The sequence below is a fragment of the Quercus suber genome, unplaced genomic scaffold (assembly GCF_002906115.3).
Source record: "Quercus suber isolate HL8 unplaced genomic scaffold, Cork oak 2.0 scaffold_255, whole genome shotgun sequence".
NCBI lineage: Eukaryota > Viridiplantae > Streptophyta > Magnoliopsida > Fagales > Fagaceae > Quercus > Quercus suber.
In genome coordinates, this window is record NW_027069711.1 from 475,749 (window position 1) to 489,850 (window position 14,102).

A 14,102-nucleotide genomic window follows, 5' to 3' on the forward strand; every position below is an offset into this window, starting at 1 on the left:
ACCTTTTCTCCCCCCCCCCCCCCCCAAATTTAATCATATATCTCAATTGCCGCTGGAATTTAGTGATTACATTAATCTTTATTGCATGGACATTGTTTGTATCTGTTGCTTCTGTTTCATGAATTAGTAATGTGATTTTATTCTCTTCAAATGAACTTATCTTTGAAAAATTGGGAGCCCCTGAAGTTTATGCCTAATTCATTCTGAGTTTCAGTAGGTTTAACCAGTTCTCCTCTGGCTTTGATATTCCTTGTTGCCATGAGCTGGCCTTGTTTACTTCTCTTATCTTTGTGTGATATTTATATTGCTTGTATAGCAATAATTTGTCTTACATATGATAAGCTTATATTTCTAGTGAAAAAAAATCTTAAATCAACCCCAACATTCTAACTGAATAATTGTTTCTTATGCCAGAGTTAACAATTTAACAGATAGCACAACCATAGTAATGATCACCACAATCCAAAATAATAAAAATCACTCATGAATTTTGGTGATGAAGTGAAAAACTTTTGAATAACTCTTCAAAAAAAAAAACCACTCCGAGAGTAACCAACCCCTTAGGAAATTTCACTATAGAAGAAATAGTTAGATCAGTCTATACTCACAAAACCATTGGGGGGGGTGTCGGGGGCGTGGTGGGAGGGTGCTAGGTAAATTTTTTGAAGGGATCCGACCCCAGATTTACTCCAAAAGGGGTAGATCTGCCAATTAGCCCAAAGGACATTGGCAATAATTTCTATCTTTAAAATTGCTGAATAATGGTTAAGTGATTCAATTCACAATTTCCTATCAACTTAAAGTTTTAGGAAAATTCGTAGTTTATCATAATATATAAGCAAGTGGTCTTGAATTTGAAACCTATCTCCACTTTAACCATTTCAAATTAAAAATTCCAAGTGTTGGGCTACACTAATTGAATCTTGGTCTGCACATATGGGGGAGTGTCAAAATAATGGTTGAGTGATTGATTAAATTCATTGTTTCCTATCAGCTAAAGCTTTTGAGACAATTGGTAGTTTATCAAAAATCACTTTTACAAATAAGATTTCTCGAGCTTACTGTATCATCCCCACTTGCGGCACCTGGATTCCCTTCAACCAGATCCCCTGACCTACATGAATGTTACAAACGCATATATTACAGTTTACAAAGAGGCTGAAACACTCATCTATTACATATTCCTATCACTTCACATAATCCATCTAGGAAAAAAAATGGCAAAAGCTGTTTCAATACTATATATACAGTGTGTTTTATTACTTATATGTAGTGTGCTTTATTGAAGGTGCTAAAAAGGGGAAATAATGAGCATAAGGCTAGCGAAAATGAAGCCAATGGGTAAAATTGATAGTTTAGTCAGCAACATAGCAAGCACAGAGATGAAGCAGGGAAAAGTTAATATAAATTAATGCATGAGTTAAACACCACAAGGGACAACAAGTGGTCCACAAGAGCTCTGCATAAAAAATGGAGCAACGAACAATAAAGGACCCAAAAAAGATCATGTGAACACAAGATAAGGTCTGACAAAGTCATATTTATAACACAATAAACAACCTACCAGCAGAGTATAACATGAGAATATTGATCTACAACATCTGGACAAAGACCTATAAATTATCTATAAGGATATGAACTTATACAGGTTGCTAACAAATGAACCAGAAGGATCACTTTGGTTATATACATCTCTTTAGGAAGTGAGCAAAAGATATTTTGAAGGTCTGTAGACACTTAAGACTTTACAAAGAGAAAATGAGATTTGTTAGTCTAATATTGGCTTGTAAATGCCCCTCAAACATCCAGAACTTGAGAAGAATCATCCTAATGTCTAGTCACCAACACACAAAGAAAAATGGTACAACCACAAGCCAACGAGTGAGAAAAACAAAAATCAAATTCATCATAATCAAAACAGTTAAAACCAACCAGCCCAGAAAAAAATTTCAGGAGTCATGAAATGCATAGTTGAGGCCACAATGATGTAAACAAGATAGAGTTCAAAAAATAAGATTAAATACCAAAAATTTCAAGAATTATGGTTTAGTTTTGATGTGGGGCCTTCTTAGCAGCTCTCATAGGCTATTTTAGTTATTTTTGAGTCATAGTATTAAGTTTCTTTAGGTTAGAATGTTGTTCGTTCAGTTTTAATGAAGTTTAATTAAAATATAGATAGTTTGGTTATTTCATTTTTTTTTTTTTTTGGGAATATGAGGTGGTGGGCTGTTCTAGAAGAGAAGGTATCTCGTGCATCTAGTCCTTTTTAAATGGTTTAAAGTTCTTAATTACTTTTTCATTATTATTAGGAGTCCTACAATTTCTAGGAAAAGGTTATTTAGGACTCCTTCTAGGAATAGCAATGGCAGTTGCCTATAAAAGAATCTTTATGTATTCAAACGATAGAAATAGAGATATTGAATTTAATAAAATTCCAACAACTTGGGATATGATTGCCTTCTCCTTCCTAAGTGTAATTGGTTAGGAAATCAAGGTGTGATTGCGTGGGATTACATTTCATTGTTACTCATTCTATTCAGTGTTTTGACACCAAATAGCCCTCAAAATCATTCATGATCCATACATTTTAGAACAGAGTTTGGCTACAAACTTGGCTACAACCAATAATAGGAAGATGACATGTGTCCATTTACTAAACCATACTTAAGTGATTGTATACAATCATTTTAAGTGAGTCATATGCATTGCACATAAGAGGAACACATGCCAAACTCTTAAGCTTGTAGCCAAACTCTGTCCTACTTTTTATTTCCTAATCCTACCTAAACCCTTAAACATCAAACCTTATTCAAGAACCCTAATTTAGCATAACTTCCTAAAGATCCTACATCAAAATTGGTATTAGAGCTCATTAAGGCTTCTATCTTGTGGCACATGAATAGCATGACAAAAAGAAAAATACATGATGAAGAGCATGACATTAACCAAGAATCAATTACATTGAACTATCCGAGGAAGATCATTTTCTTCATGTTACTCACAAGAAAAGGCAACATATTGGCAAGTGGTGGTTAATCTTAGAGGGGACCAAGGTATCAAGGATAATGGTGGAGAGGAGATTGCTAATTGTATCTCTACTCTATAATGAAGCATATTTTTCTGATAATTAGAAATGTCTGCTCTGCATGAGAAGGTTAAATTATCCAATCTTTTATAATAAAAGCAAGCCTTCTCCAAATTTTTTCATGAGTTGCAAGATTGGTGGAAATTTGTATCCTGACAAGAATGAGAGTATGTTTTTTTTTTTTTTTTGGAGGAAGGGAACTAATGTATAAGTACAGTACAAGAGCCTTACTTTTTTTGATAAGTAATAGATTCATTGAAATCAAAAAGAGAGGAACACCAAAGTACACAGGGAGTATACAGGGGTGAACAAATCAAAAACGAACATTACAAAAATCAAGAAAATCCAAAATAGAAGAAAAAGGATGGTTTCTCCACACAGAAAACCAATCAAGTAAGGTTCTAAAAAAAAGAAGCTTGAGATCAGGCATGGAACGCTCCTTGTCTTCAAAACAGAAGGAGGTTTTGAGATCAAGCCCCCTGCAAGTTTTGTGCATGGTGGTCGGCTTCGCGACATAAGCGCATGTTTACTATCATCAATTTATACACTTGAGCAACCCAGGAGCCACCAATCAAGCTTGCCATACTTGATAGGACAATGAAGTAGGACAATGATTCAAGAACTAGGGGCCTTTTAGTGGCTAAGAAATGACCACATAAGGCCACAAGGAGAGCATCAAATCCTATAAAAGCAAATCAATTAAGATCTTTGCTTTTAACCCAAAAAAAAGAAAATTGTGCAGTATTATTCAAGTCGGATCCTTCAGCTACTTAATCGAACTGTAAGGTATGAGAATTGAATCGCTTTGCCCAACTGAATAAATTATCCGCTGTGGGTGGTTTGCATTATATTAAGTTCACTCCCCCTGATCCCTCCCCCCCCCCAAAAAAAAAAAAAACATTAGAGAGAGAGATTATATAACGGCTGCTTGCTTCCAATTTTTTTTTAAAATTCCCAGAGATAGAAGAACCAATCCTACAAATTGTTCATGCTTGATAATTTGATTCCTTTTCTCTTTTACAAACTGAATAAGTATAATTTTTTCTGAAGTTGTCAGATGTACTACGAGTAATAGACCTGTTACAGGACCAGCACCCCATGTCCACTAGGATCAGAGCATCAGAGTCATACAATATTTTCTGAACTCAAAGAAACTAACATTCGCCTTACAACAAATTTTGCAAGATTTTCATTTTTGCAACCTTATATTGAGTACAGATCAATAATTGTGCAGTCAATGCTTAACTGAGCTTTCAAAGAGTAGATAGGCACTTTTTTTTTTCTGGGCTAACGTGGTCAATGGGCAATTATCACAGATTATCACCATTAAACAAGTGCAGTGTAATTACTGTCAATATTTTGTCTCATTGGCCTGTAAAAATCTAGTAACTAAACATGATTACTTAATCAACTAATAAACACACTCCAGCATGTGCGCGCGCGCACACACACAGAGTTCCAAATATTCAAATAAGCTCATTCCCTTTAAAGTCTAACTAAATATGATAAAAGAATTTCAGTAAATATTATCCAGGAAATTTAACCACTTGCCACAAATTGTATTAGTCACTATGATTATGGATCTAGTATGAATGACACTTACCTTGAGAATAGAGATCCTTCAACCTCAAAGATGACATCTGTAATAATCCAATTATCAGGGTAAGGCTTGCCACTCGGAGCAAAATAATAGCCAACCTGTTTTGTCATTGCCAAGATACTAAAACTATCATTCACCACAACATGGTTACCAGCTAAACGTAGAACATGCAGCAATAAATCCCTAGTCATAAGAAAGAAATTTCTTAGGATGCATATAACCTATTAGATATTCAGAAAGTCAATAAAACTAGTTTAAAAATGTGGAGAAAAATTAATTAATGAATTCAGTTAAATTAATAGAGAAATTTTGATGCAATCCAAAATCCATTAATGTCTCAAAGGCAAACAATTGTTCATCCATGTGATTTCAGTAATATACACACATGTTTACAAGGGCTCCAACTTAGATCAGATTTATCAGGAAACTAGAAAAAAAATTATTTTCTTAAGCCCAATTAAACATTCACTATTGACCTTAGAACAGAAATGGACAAGAAGCAAATCTACATAGTGTTTGAAGTCCTCTAAAATTGCAGGTGTTTTTTTTTCCTTCTATAACAGATTAATGAATATGTGCTTTTCTGATAGGAAAAATGGAAGTACGTATGATGAAGAACAAGATTTTACCTCAGTCTTCGAATCTAATCCATAGATACAAAATACATTTTTTATAGGCGGTCTGTCCCAAGGTGTAAGTGGATTTAAAACAGGATCACTATGATACCTGAAATACACAGCATTATAACATAGTTAAATACAGAAATAAACAAAACAAAAGAGCAAGAAAAAAAACTAGCTGTAGAAATTTTAAATTAATAAAGAATTTACGACAGATGAAACAGCAAACACTGAGAACTAATCACAGATTCAGATAGTGAAAGGACATCAGCAAAATGTTTGTTTTTGCTACGTATAGAACCACCTGGTAGACTACCTACTCTTTTTTGTTATGTAAACACTCTGCAAGTATGCATACTCCATCTTAATGTTAAACTCTTTATCTCAAATGAATAACACCTCATGATTTATAACTAGCTCATTTTTTTTGGTGAAAGCTTTGCACCAAATCGACTGATTTGCAGCTCCATACAATTCAAAGAGAAAATATGATCAGACACTTGGTAATGAGTTACTATTATCATAAAACAAATTTACACAGTAGAAACTACAACTAAAATCAAAGACATGTATTATGCTGCAGCTGCCTCTCATGCATATTGTTTTAAAAGGAAAAATTAAGTACTAAACTCTTCAATCCAAGGTGGCTTAATTATGTAAATCCATCCCTTAGTTTCAAGAACACCGCACAAGATAAAAATATCAGCATAGATACAAACATCTGATAAAACAAGCTCAAAGTGTAATAATAATTTTTGAAGCCTAAAGAAGATGAAATCTATATAGGTTGACATGAAGATGCTTCAAGGGTAATGGATTAAGTTTCACTCCTAGCAGGGCAGAATGACTGGAGAAGTTGTAATAATTTGGCATTATATGCAAAAAGCCCACATATAGAGTGCAGTAAGCTTTGTTGGTGATTAGCAAGACAGTACCCACTTCTCTAATTGGTACAAGAGCCTCTTGCTATCCGGATCATAATCCTCAATTGCTTTGAAAAAGGTCCCGTCTGATATTTCACGAGCAGAGAAGGATAACTGAGTTGGCAGTCCACATTCCATGCTAGATAAGTTGGCCTCAGCCACTTCTGCAACTGATGGATAGGCATTGAATCCTGCTCATACAAGACATAGGAAACATGTTGAGAATGATAAAAATACTGTCTCAGTGAGACCTGCATTAGTTTCAAAAGTCTTACGACGAATGGATGGGATTTCAATATTGATTATATTTGTTGGGAACCCAGAGAAGTTTGACCGGAATTCCTGCTCTTCACAGTGATACATGTGATGACCATGCTTGCTCCCACCAGAGAAGTGCTTCCAATATGCATTATCTGCCCTACAATTCTTCGAAAATGGCAACATCCATAATGAAGAAGCAAATGAATTGAACATCAATCTAGCTGTCCCCTGATACCTTCCAAAAACATATGATAAGTGTGCATTAGAACAGGCGTCATTGTCTAATATGGTAACCCTGTCAATAAAAATTGTTGGAAGATGTCACTTTCTCGGTCTCAATGTCACCAAGAAGAGAAGTTGGGAAAATTGAGTTACATAGACTACATTCCTTGTTAATTTAACATTTAATAAGGCATTAGAGGAATTTATATTTCCAAAGTATAATGTAGTCGAAAGTTACTAAAATGATAAAATAAAATTAACCTAATAATATTAGTTTACAGGGAAGAAAAGATAATGACATACTGCACAAGTTAGAGAACTGACATAAAAAGCACTGGTAAGAAAAGAATATTTTGAGAATGTCTCAGAAAAGAGATAACCTCAGAAACAGGAAGACCATATGAAAGTCCAGAAAGTGATGCTTTTACAGTCTCAATTGAACCAAGAAGAGGAGCCCCTGTAATTAATGATGCAAAATAAGCCCAAAATAAGTCTCATGTCCATTCCAAGCAACTAGAGTTTTAAAGTAAATAAATGTTGGTTCAAAACAATACCAACGGCAAAATACGCATGAATGTGTTCATCCAGCCACTGGAAATAATGTTTTGGTGCAATTTCTAGCTTTAACCACTCCAAAAAATAACGAAAGACGTTATTACCCAAAGAATGGGCATTCTTATAACCCCAAAATCAACCAGTAAATGAACTTCACCCTAACATAAACTGTTCAAAAGAGAAATTTCAGCACAACTTGAGACTTCAGAAATTTTTTTTTCTTATAACCCCAAAATCAACCAGTAAATGAACTTCACCCTAACATAAACTGTTCAAAAGAGAAATTTCAGCACAACTTGACACTTCAGAAATTTTTTTTTCTTATAACCCCAAAAACAACCAGTAAATGAACTTCACCCTAACATAAACTGTTCAAAAGAGAAATTTCAGCACAACTTGACACTTCAGAATTATTAGAAATCTTTTGTTTTAATTCTCAACAATATATCCCAAAACATTTAACTAAGCACTTTGATTTATCCATGTACGCCAATGTTTGTCTACGCATGTAAAAAAATATTACTACCTTTTAACAACCTCGCTCATTTGTTAAAAGTCAACATTGTATTTTCCCCACCATCAAAACATCAAGACATCACAATCTTAGAAACTGCTATGAGATTCAGATCAAAAAGAACACTTACAAAATTGAGATTCCAAGTAATGGACAAGCAACTATAAATGTCAATTTAATATTGACAATGCAGTTAAACAACTGCATAGCTAAGCTTATTGAAGGCATAAATAACTTATGTGGGAAAAAATAAATTATAAATCAAAATTTTGGCAAGACCTATTAGATTTTGCTTGAGAAGACACATAAAACATTACTACTCCAACTTTCTATATCATGCAAAGACAAGAGCTTAAACTAAAAAGCAGAACATGTATGGCATTTTGCTTATGAAGTTAATTGAGACATGAACAATGAATTACAGAAACCACCTAAACATCAGTCAATTATGTAAAGTCTGGTTAGCCTAAGGAAACTATGGAAATTGGTCAAATCATGGGACAAAAATAATGACTAGGCCCTTTGTTATTCAAATGATATGCGCAAGATGTTACAACAAATAAGGGTAATTAGATGAAAGCAACTACAAATTGAACAGCTCTTTTTTTATCATCTTTTTTTTTTTTTGGGGGTGGGGGGGTTGGGATTTATTTGTACAGGGAATCCATCCAAAGACGTGCATCATAGCTAGTAATAATAGTAGGCACTAGAGATAATTTAGGTTATATACAAACTTTAGCTTGTGAAAGTAAAGATCTCGCTCCTCAAGCTTTGATGGTGACAATCTCCAATCATATGGAACAGCAATGATTGCATTGGGCTCTATACCAAACTCGATACACCACTTAATCCACTCTTTCCACACTGAAGAGAGAGGACCTGCACACCACAAAGCAACAAACTTCAGTTATGCATGTCATACCACCAGAAGTGAAGCAAACTATGATTAAAATATCCCATATAGAAGACCATGTAAAAGAAGTAAACACATACCGGTTATATAACCTGGATCAAGTTCAGTGATTGCAGAAAGGCCACTATCTGGCCGAGACCTGCATTCTGGATGATCTGTTTGATTGTAAGGATCCAATATCATGCACTTAAGCCAACAATTCACAGCAGAAAGAAGCTGCAGGCAAAATGAATGCGATGCTCTCAGATTATAAATATTATTAGTCTATTTGAAGTCATTATCAGACCCTTTACTGTCACATATTTATATTCAACACAATTTTGTTAATCTAAAGTGTTTGCATTTTTGCTAATTTGATAAATAATGATATTACTAGCAATGGCCATAGTATTTGGTATAAGTGTTTGATATACCAAATATCTAAAAAACTTAAGCTCTGATTGATTTGGAGGATGGAAAATTTTGGATGGATAAAAAATAATTGTAATTTCCGTCATGTGTGTTTGGGAAAGAGGATGGAAAAGTGAAAGAATTGATAGTAAATTATTACTATACCATTATTATTATAAGTGGAATGATGGAAAATTGAAGTGGATATTTTGTAATTTCCTTCTCAAGGCCATTTCCCTCACCATTTTCTTCCCAATTTAGAAAGAGCTAAAAATAGTGGGTCCAGGAGGAAAACTACATCCACCCCATTTCCTTTTCTTTTTCTTTTTCCTTCCCCCATTTTTCATCCTCTCATTTTTCACCTCAACCAAACATTAAAAAAAGGGGTTAGAAAATGGTAAAACTTAATCATTTAACTATTATTCTAAAGCGGGTTTGACCTAAGACCACATACATTAATACCATGATAGATTGCTGATTGTCCCGAAAGCTTAAGCAGATAAAAAATTGTGAATTTAATCATTTACCCATTACTCTAAATTGGATTTGAACTAAGACCACCTATATTAATACCATGATAAAATACTGATTATCCTGGAAGTTTAAGCTCTCAGTAAATGATGAATATAATAATTTAGTCCAGGTTTGAACTAAGACACCCGCATTGATACCATGAAATATTACTAATTCTAATTATCCCGAAAGCTTAAACTATTAGAAAATTGGGAATTTAATAATTTATCCATTACTCCCTTATCCAAATTATAATCATAATGTCAAATTGTAAATAGTGACGTGGAAATAAGCATTATCAAAAACAAAAGTAGAGGATTTTCCTTTTTAAACATAAAAAGTGATTGTTACATAAAAGTAGGAGAGGGAAATGGAGTGTACTTTGGTGGAGTCGAGCCAGACCAAGTCGAGTGGGTTGAAGTCGAGAGGAGAGTAAGGGCAGTCGAGGATGGACCAAGCGCGGAGCTGCGTGGAAGCGAAGCCTGGGATTATGATACCGGAGAGTTTCGAGTAGTCGCCGGCGAAGTCTCCGCCGTTGACGGCTGAGCCGTGCTGGTTCACGGTGATGAGAGTGAGAAGGAGGACGATAATCAAGACTCTCATTTTGGGTTTGCAATTGTTTTGTTTGAGAGAGAGAGAGAGAGAGAGAGAGAGAGAGAGAGATTGGTTTGTTATGACTTACGAGTAGTTATAACTTATAAGACTCTCTGTTGGACTGCGAGGGAGGAGGAAATTTCCAGTTTCCATCAAAGACTGGTCATTAGGCGGAATTGAAAGGATCGTGTTAGCGGGCTGCTTTTTAAGTAACCCGTAATAAATTATATTAGGAATGTTTTTTCCATTAATTTTATGGTAAATATAAAAACTGTTATAAAAATAAATTACTTTATTATTTTTTTATAAAATATTTTTAAAAATAGTACTTAAATCAATGCTTTTAAGCATTTGTTTATATTTTTCTATTATAAATAATAAATATAAACTAGAAAAGTTTGATTAATCATCACATGTTAAGTTTGAAAAGATAGTCTTGAACATGTTTTGAGAAAGTTCTTTGCTCGGTCTAATTGTGTGAAATTGAAAAATATGTTAACAAATAGAGTTATCTTTTTTAACCGGCGCAAGGATAAATTAAGATTTTTATTTATTTAAAGAAACAAACACACACCAGAGATGATATTTTTAATTGTCGCATCTTGGGCTGGAATTAAACTTTTTCCTTGACTTTGATTGTTATAATGGCCTTTGCGGATCAAGCATTTTATATGACATGAAAATTTGTGTGCTTTCAACAGCTTATATGACAACATTAGAAAAAGTTAACAAAAATTCAAAATTGTTCATTTTATATTATAAACTGTAGAGTGTGATTTTTTTTTATTAAAAAAAAAAGATTTTAATAATTATGATAGTTATTAATAGATATTTATTTTAATTGTATTTGTTTATAAATTTGTTTATTTAAAGAATCTAATTGTATTTGTTCGTATAGAATCTAAAGCTTAATTCACTTTATGTCTGTGTGTCTATATAAAATCTAAGTTGAATTCATCACCCAAAGCTTTTGTCGATTTTATAAGTGTCTCATTTGATGGATTAATAAAGAAGGAAGTAGTTGTCTGAGCTAAATTTGATTTTTTCATTGCTCGATGTTCAACTCCTTTCAACTTCCCATCGTTGATAATTTACAGTTCAATGAAGCACAATTCCAAGAACAATAATTAAATCAAAATGGTCAAGCAGAAAATTACCCTAAACTATGGGGTACTTGCACTTTGTACCATAAACTATGAAAACTTGTAATTTGTTGAGTTTACACATAGCACGTGTAAATGAAGTATCAGATTGAATAATGATGAGAAAAATGAGTGGCTAATATAACATAGTTGAACTTATATCCATTGGTTTAGGACTTTTGGTTAAGTGTGTCTTTATATATTATATTAACTACTTAATTGAAATATCCTCAAAATGTTTATCTCTCGCATCAAGTGGTATCAAAGCTCATAGTGGTGATTCTCAAAAAAAAGAAAAAAAAGAAGCTCATAGTGGTGTGTGGCAAATGTGACAAGGTTATTGAGGTTCCTTTTTTAGTTGGAATAAGAATTGGGTATGTGTAATTAGAGCCATTTTGCAAATGGTGTAGGGATAAGCCCCTTTCGCAATTGGAGCAGGAATGGTATATTGCACCAAGCAAGTCTATAAACCCACACAAACGATCCTCGAAAAAGGCCTAACAAAGGATATTCTCAATGGTGCTAGACAATGGTGACGGTGAGGTGCGAGGTTCCCACAGATAAAAGATACATGGGGTTGACACGTGGGGTCCCATGAATGATGCACCAATGAAGGAAAAAGTCCATTAGGCAAGGGAGAGTGAGTAGGACTTGTTCATGACCCATAGAGAAGTCTTGAAACCCACAGAGAGGTTGAGACTCACACGTGAAGGGAATATTGTTGGGTGTACATGTGTAATTGAAATCTCACATTGAATAATGATGAGAAAGATGAGTGGTTAATATAATATAGTTGGACTTATACCTATTGGCTTTAGACCTTTTGGGTTAAGTGTGTCTCTAGATGTTATATTAATTACTTAATTGGAGTCTCCCCAAGGTGTTTATCTCCCCAACATAATCACCACCAAGGTTGTCAAAATCGGGATCCTACGTAGGATTGTGAGAGGTACGTAGGATCGTGGATCGTAGGATCGGATCGTGGATTGTAAGATCCTACCTATTTTTATATTTTAAGCAAAAAAACCTATTGATAGTGACTTTGTATGTTATATAATCACTTAAAATATGAATCAATCCATTAAAAAAAAAATTGCATAATAAAATGTAATTTGCACACACTACATTGTTCTTATGTCATTCTATCGAAACAAAATATATTTAACTTTTGACATAATATTTCTAAAAAGTTTAGTACATGTTTAATTAGCAACTAAGTACCAAAATATTATCTACACATATGGAAAATATTTTCCAAATTCTAAGTTCCAAATCCAAAATAAGTTAAGCTTTGTCAAAATCATATACATAACACAACAATCTGAAATCAAGCTATCAAAGTACAAATAAATGATAAACTACTAACTACCAAAGCAAATTACCAGAAAGCTTAAAGGCAGCATTAGGATGGCTCACGGCAACATCATTGAGAGGGCTAGAGGTGTTGGGTTTTTGACAGAGGATTGAGGAGGCATCAATTGAGGAGCTAGCACTGAATTTTTCTAAATATTTTAGGTTTTTTTTTTTTTTTTTTTTTTTTTTTTTTTTTAGGTTTTGAAAACGTTTAACTTAATACTAAAGGTTTTTTTGAGATTTAATGTTAAGATAGGAGTAAATTTGGTTCAATTTATTATTGGGTTTTGATGGGCTTGTGGGTTTAGGACCTTTAGGTGGACCGTGGATTATCATACTGGACTTACCCAAATGACACAAATGAAGCCCACTTAAAAAAAAAAAAAAAAAGAAAAAGAAAAAAAAAGAAAAAGAAGAAAAAGAAACCAAATGGTAGGATTGGTAGGATCCCATACGATCCTACGATCCTATACGATCCTAACATTTTTGCAATCCTGCTACGATTTTAATCTTTTTAGTGAGGTGGGATCGTAAAATTGTGCGATTTTACGATCCGGATTGCGATTTTGACAACCTTGATCACCACCCTAATTGTAAAATCTTTGTTAATTGCACCACATAGCCTAATTGACAATTAAAATTAATGATCATGCTCCACCTTTTTTGAATAGACAACTAGACATTGTCATCAAAATATAAAGAGACATTAAGTGATTATACTTTTTTCATGATAGCGGGGATCAAGGATCACACAAACGAAAATAATCCAAACAAGGCGTATCTTAATTTAATACCAATTGGAAAATGCTCTTGAACTCCAAACACATGGCTTTCTACCAATTTGATTGATTATCAGTTTATGGTCCAAGTGATTAATTTAATGGTTTCATCAATAATATAAACAAGGCAGTAATCAAGCAATCACACCAAAACTCATGCAAATAGCACTACAAGTTGTTTATGGCATGAAAACCTAAAACAGTAAAAACCCTTCAAGGTTGCACCCAATAGGATATTTGTAATACAAAATAACTTACAAAACCTTCAATATATAAGTAATTGTTCTTGCATCCGGGCTCCCTGCTTCTACTAGCAATAGACTACACCAATTATTTATCTTCATAGCAATCCAATAACACAGGTTAATTGCTAACTGCAAATCCAATCTCTTGGATACTCCAGTGTTTGGATTAAACCTCCTCTCAAAGGTTTAGCAATATGGAGAGGTGGAGGTATTTAAGTTACAATGGTTTTTTTCTCAAGGGTTTGGCAAATTGGTAGTCTTTGCCTTCTTCTACTAATTTTAGGGTTTTTATTTTCGTTCTTATATGTGTCACAATAGAGGATGGGTTGGCTACAATAATTATGTGGATAAGCTAATTTTGAATTTCCTAGAAAAACTCACTCAATTGAATTT

General features: G+C 33.7%; 1 protein-coding gene across 1 annotated transcript in view; it reads right to left on the bottom strand.

The window, feature by feature from the left end:
• LOC112033711 (phospholipid--sterol O-acyltransferase) overlaps window positions 1-10,383 on the bottom strand; it is a gene marked incomplete in the record, with an annotated part of 16,059 nt that extends 5,676 nt beyond the window's left edge. The window contains 11 exon segments of the mRNA XM_065781042.1: window positions 1,063-1,114; window positions 4,689-4,783; window positions 5,315-5,411; window positions 6,245-6,419; window positions 6,504-6,717; window positions 7,092-7,168; window positions 7,266-7,386; window positions 7,866-7,941; window positions 8,488-8,659; window positions 8,774-8,909; window positions 9,978-10,383. Coding sequence (XP_065637114.1) covers window positions 1,063-1,114; window positions 4,689-4,783; window positions 5,315-5,411; window positions 6,245-6,419; window positions 6,504-6,717; window positions 7,092-7,168; window positions 7,266-7,386; window positions 7,866-7,941; window positions 8,488-8,659; window positions 8,774-8,909; window positions 9,978-10,199 — 1,437 coding nt within the window.
• Window positions 10,384-14,102: the final 3,719 nt, after the last annotated feature.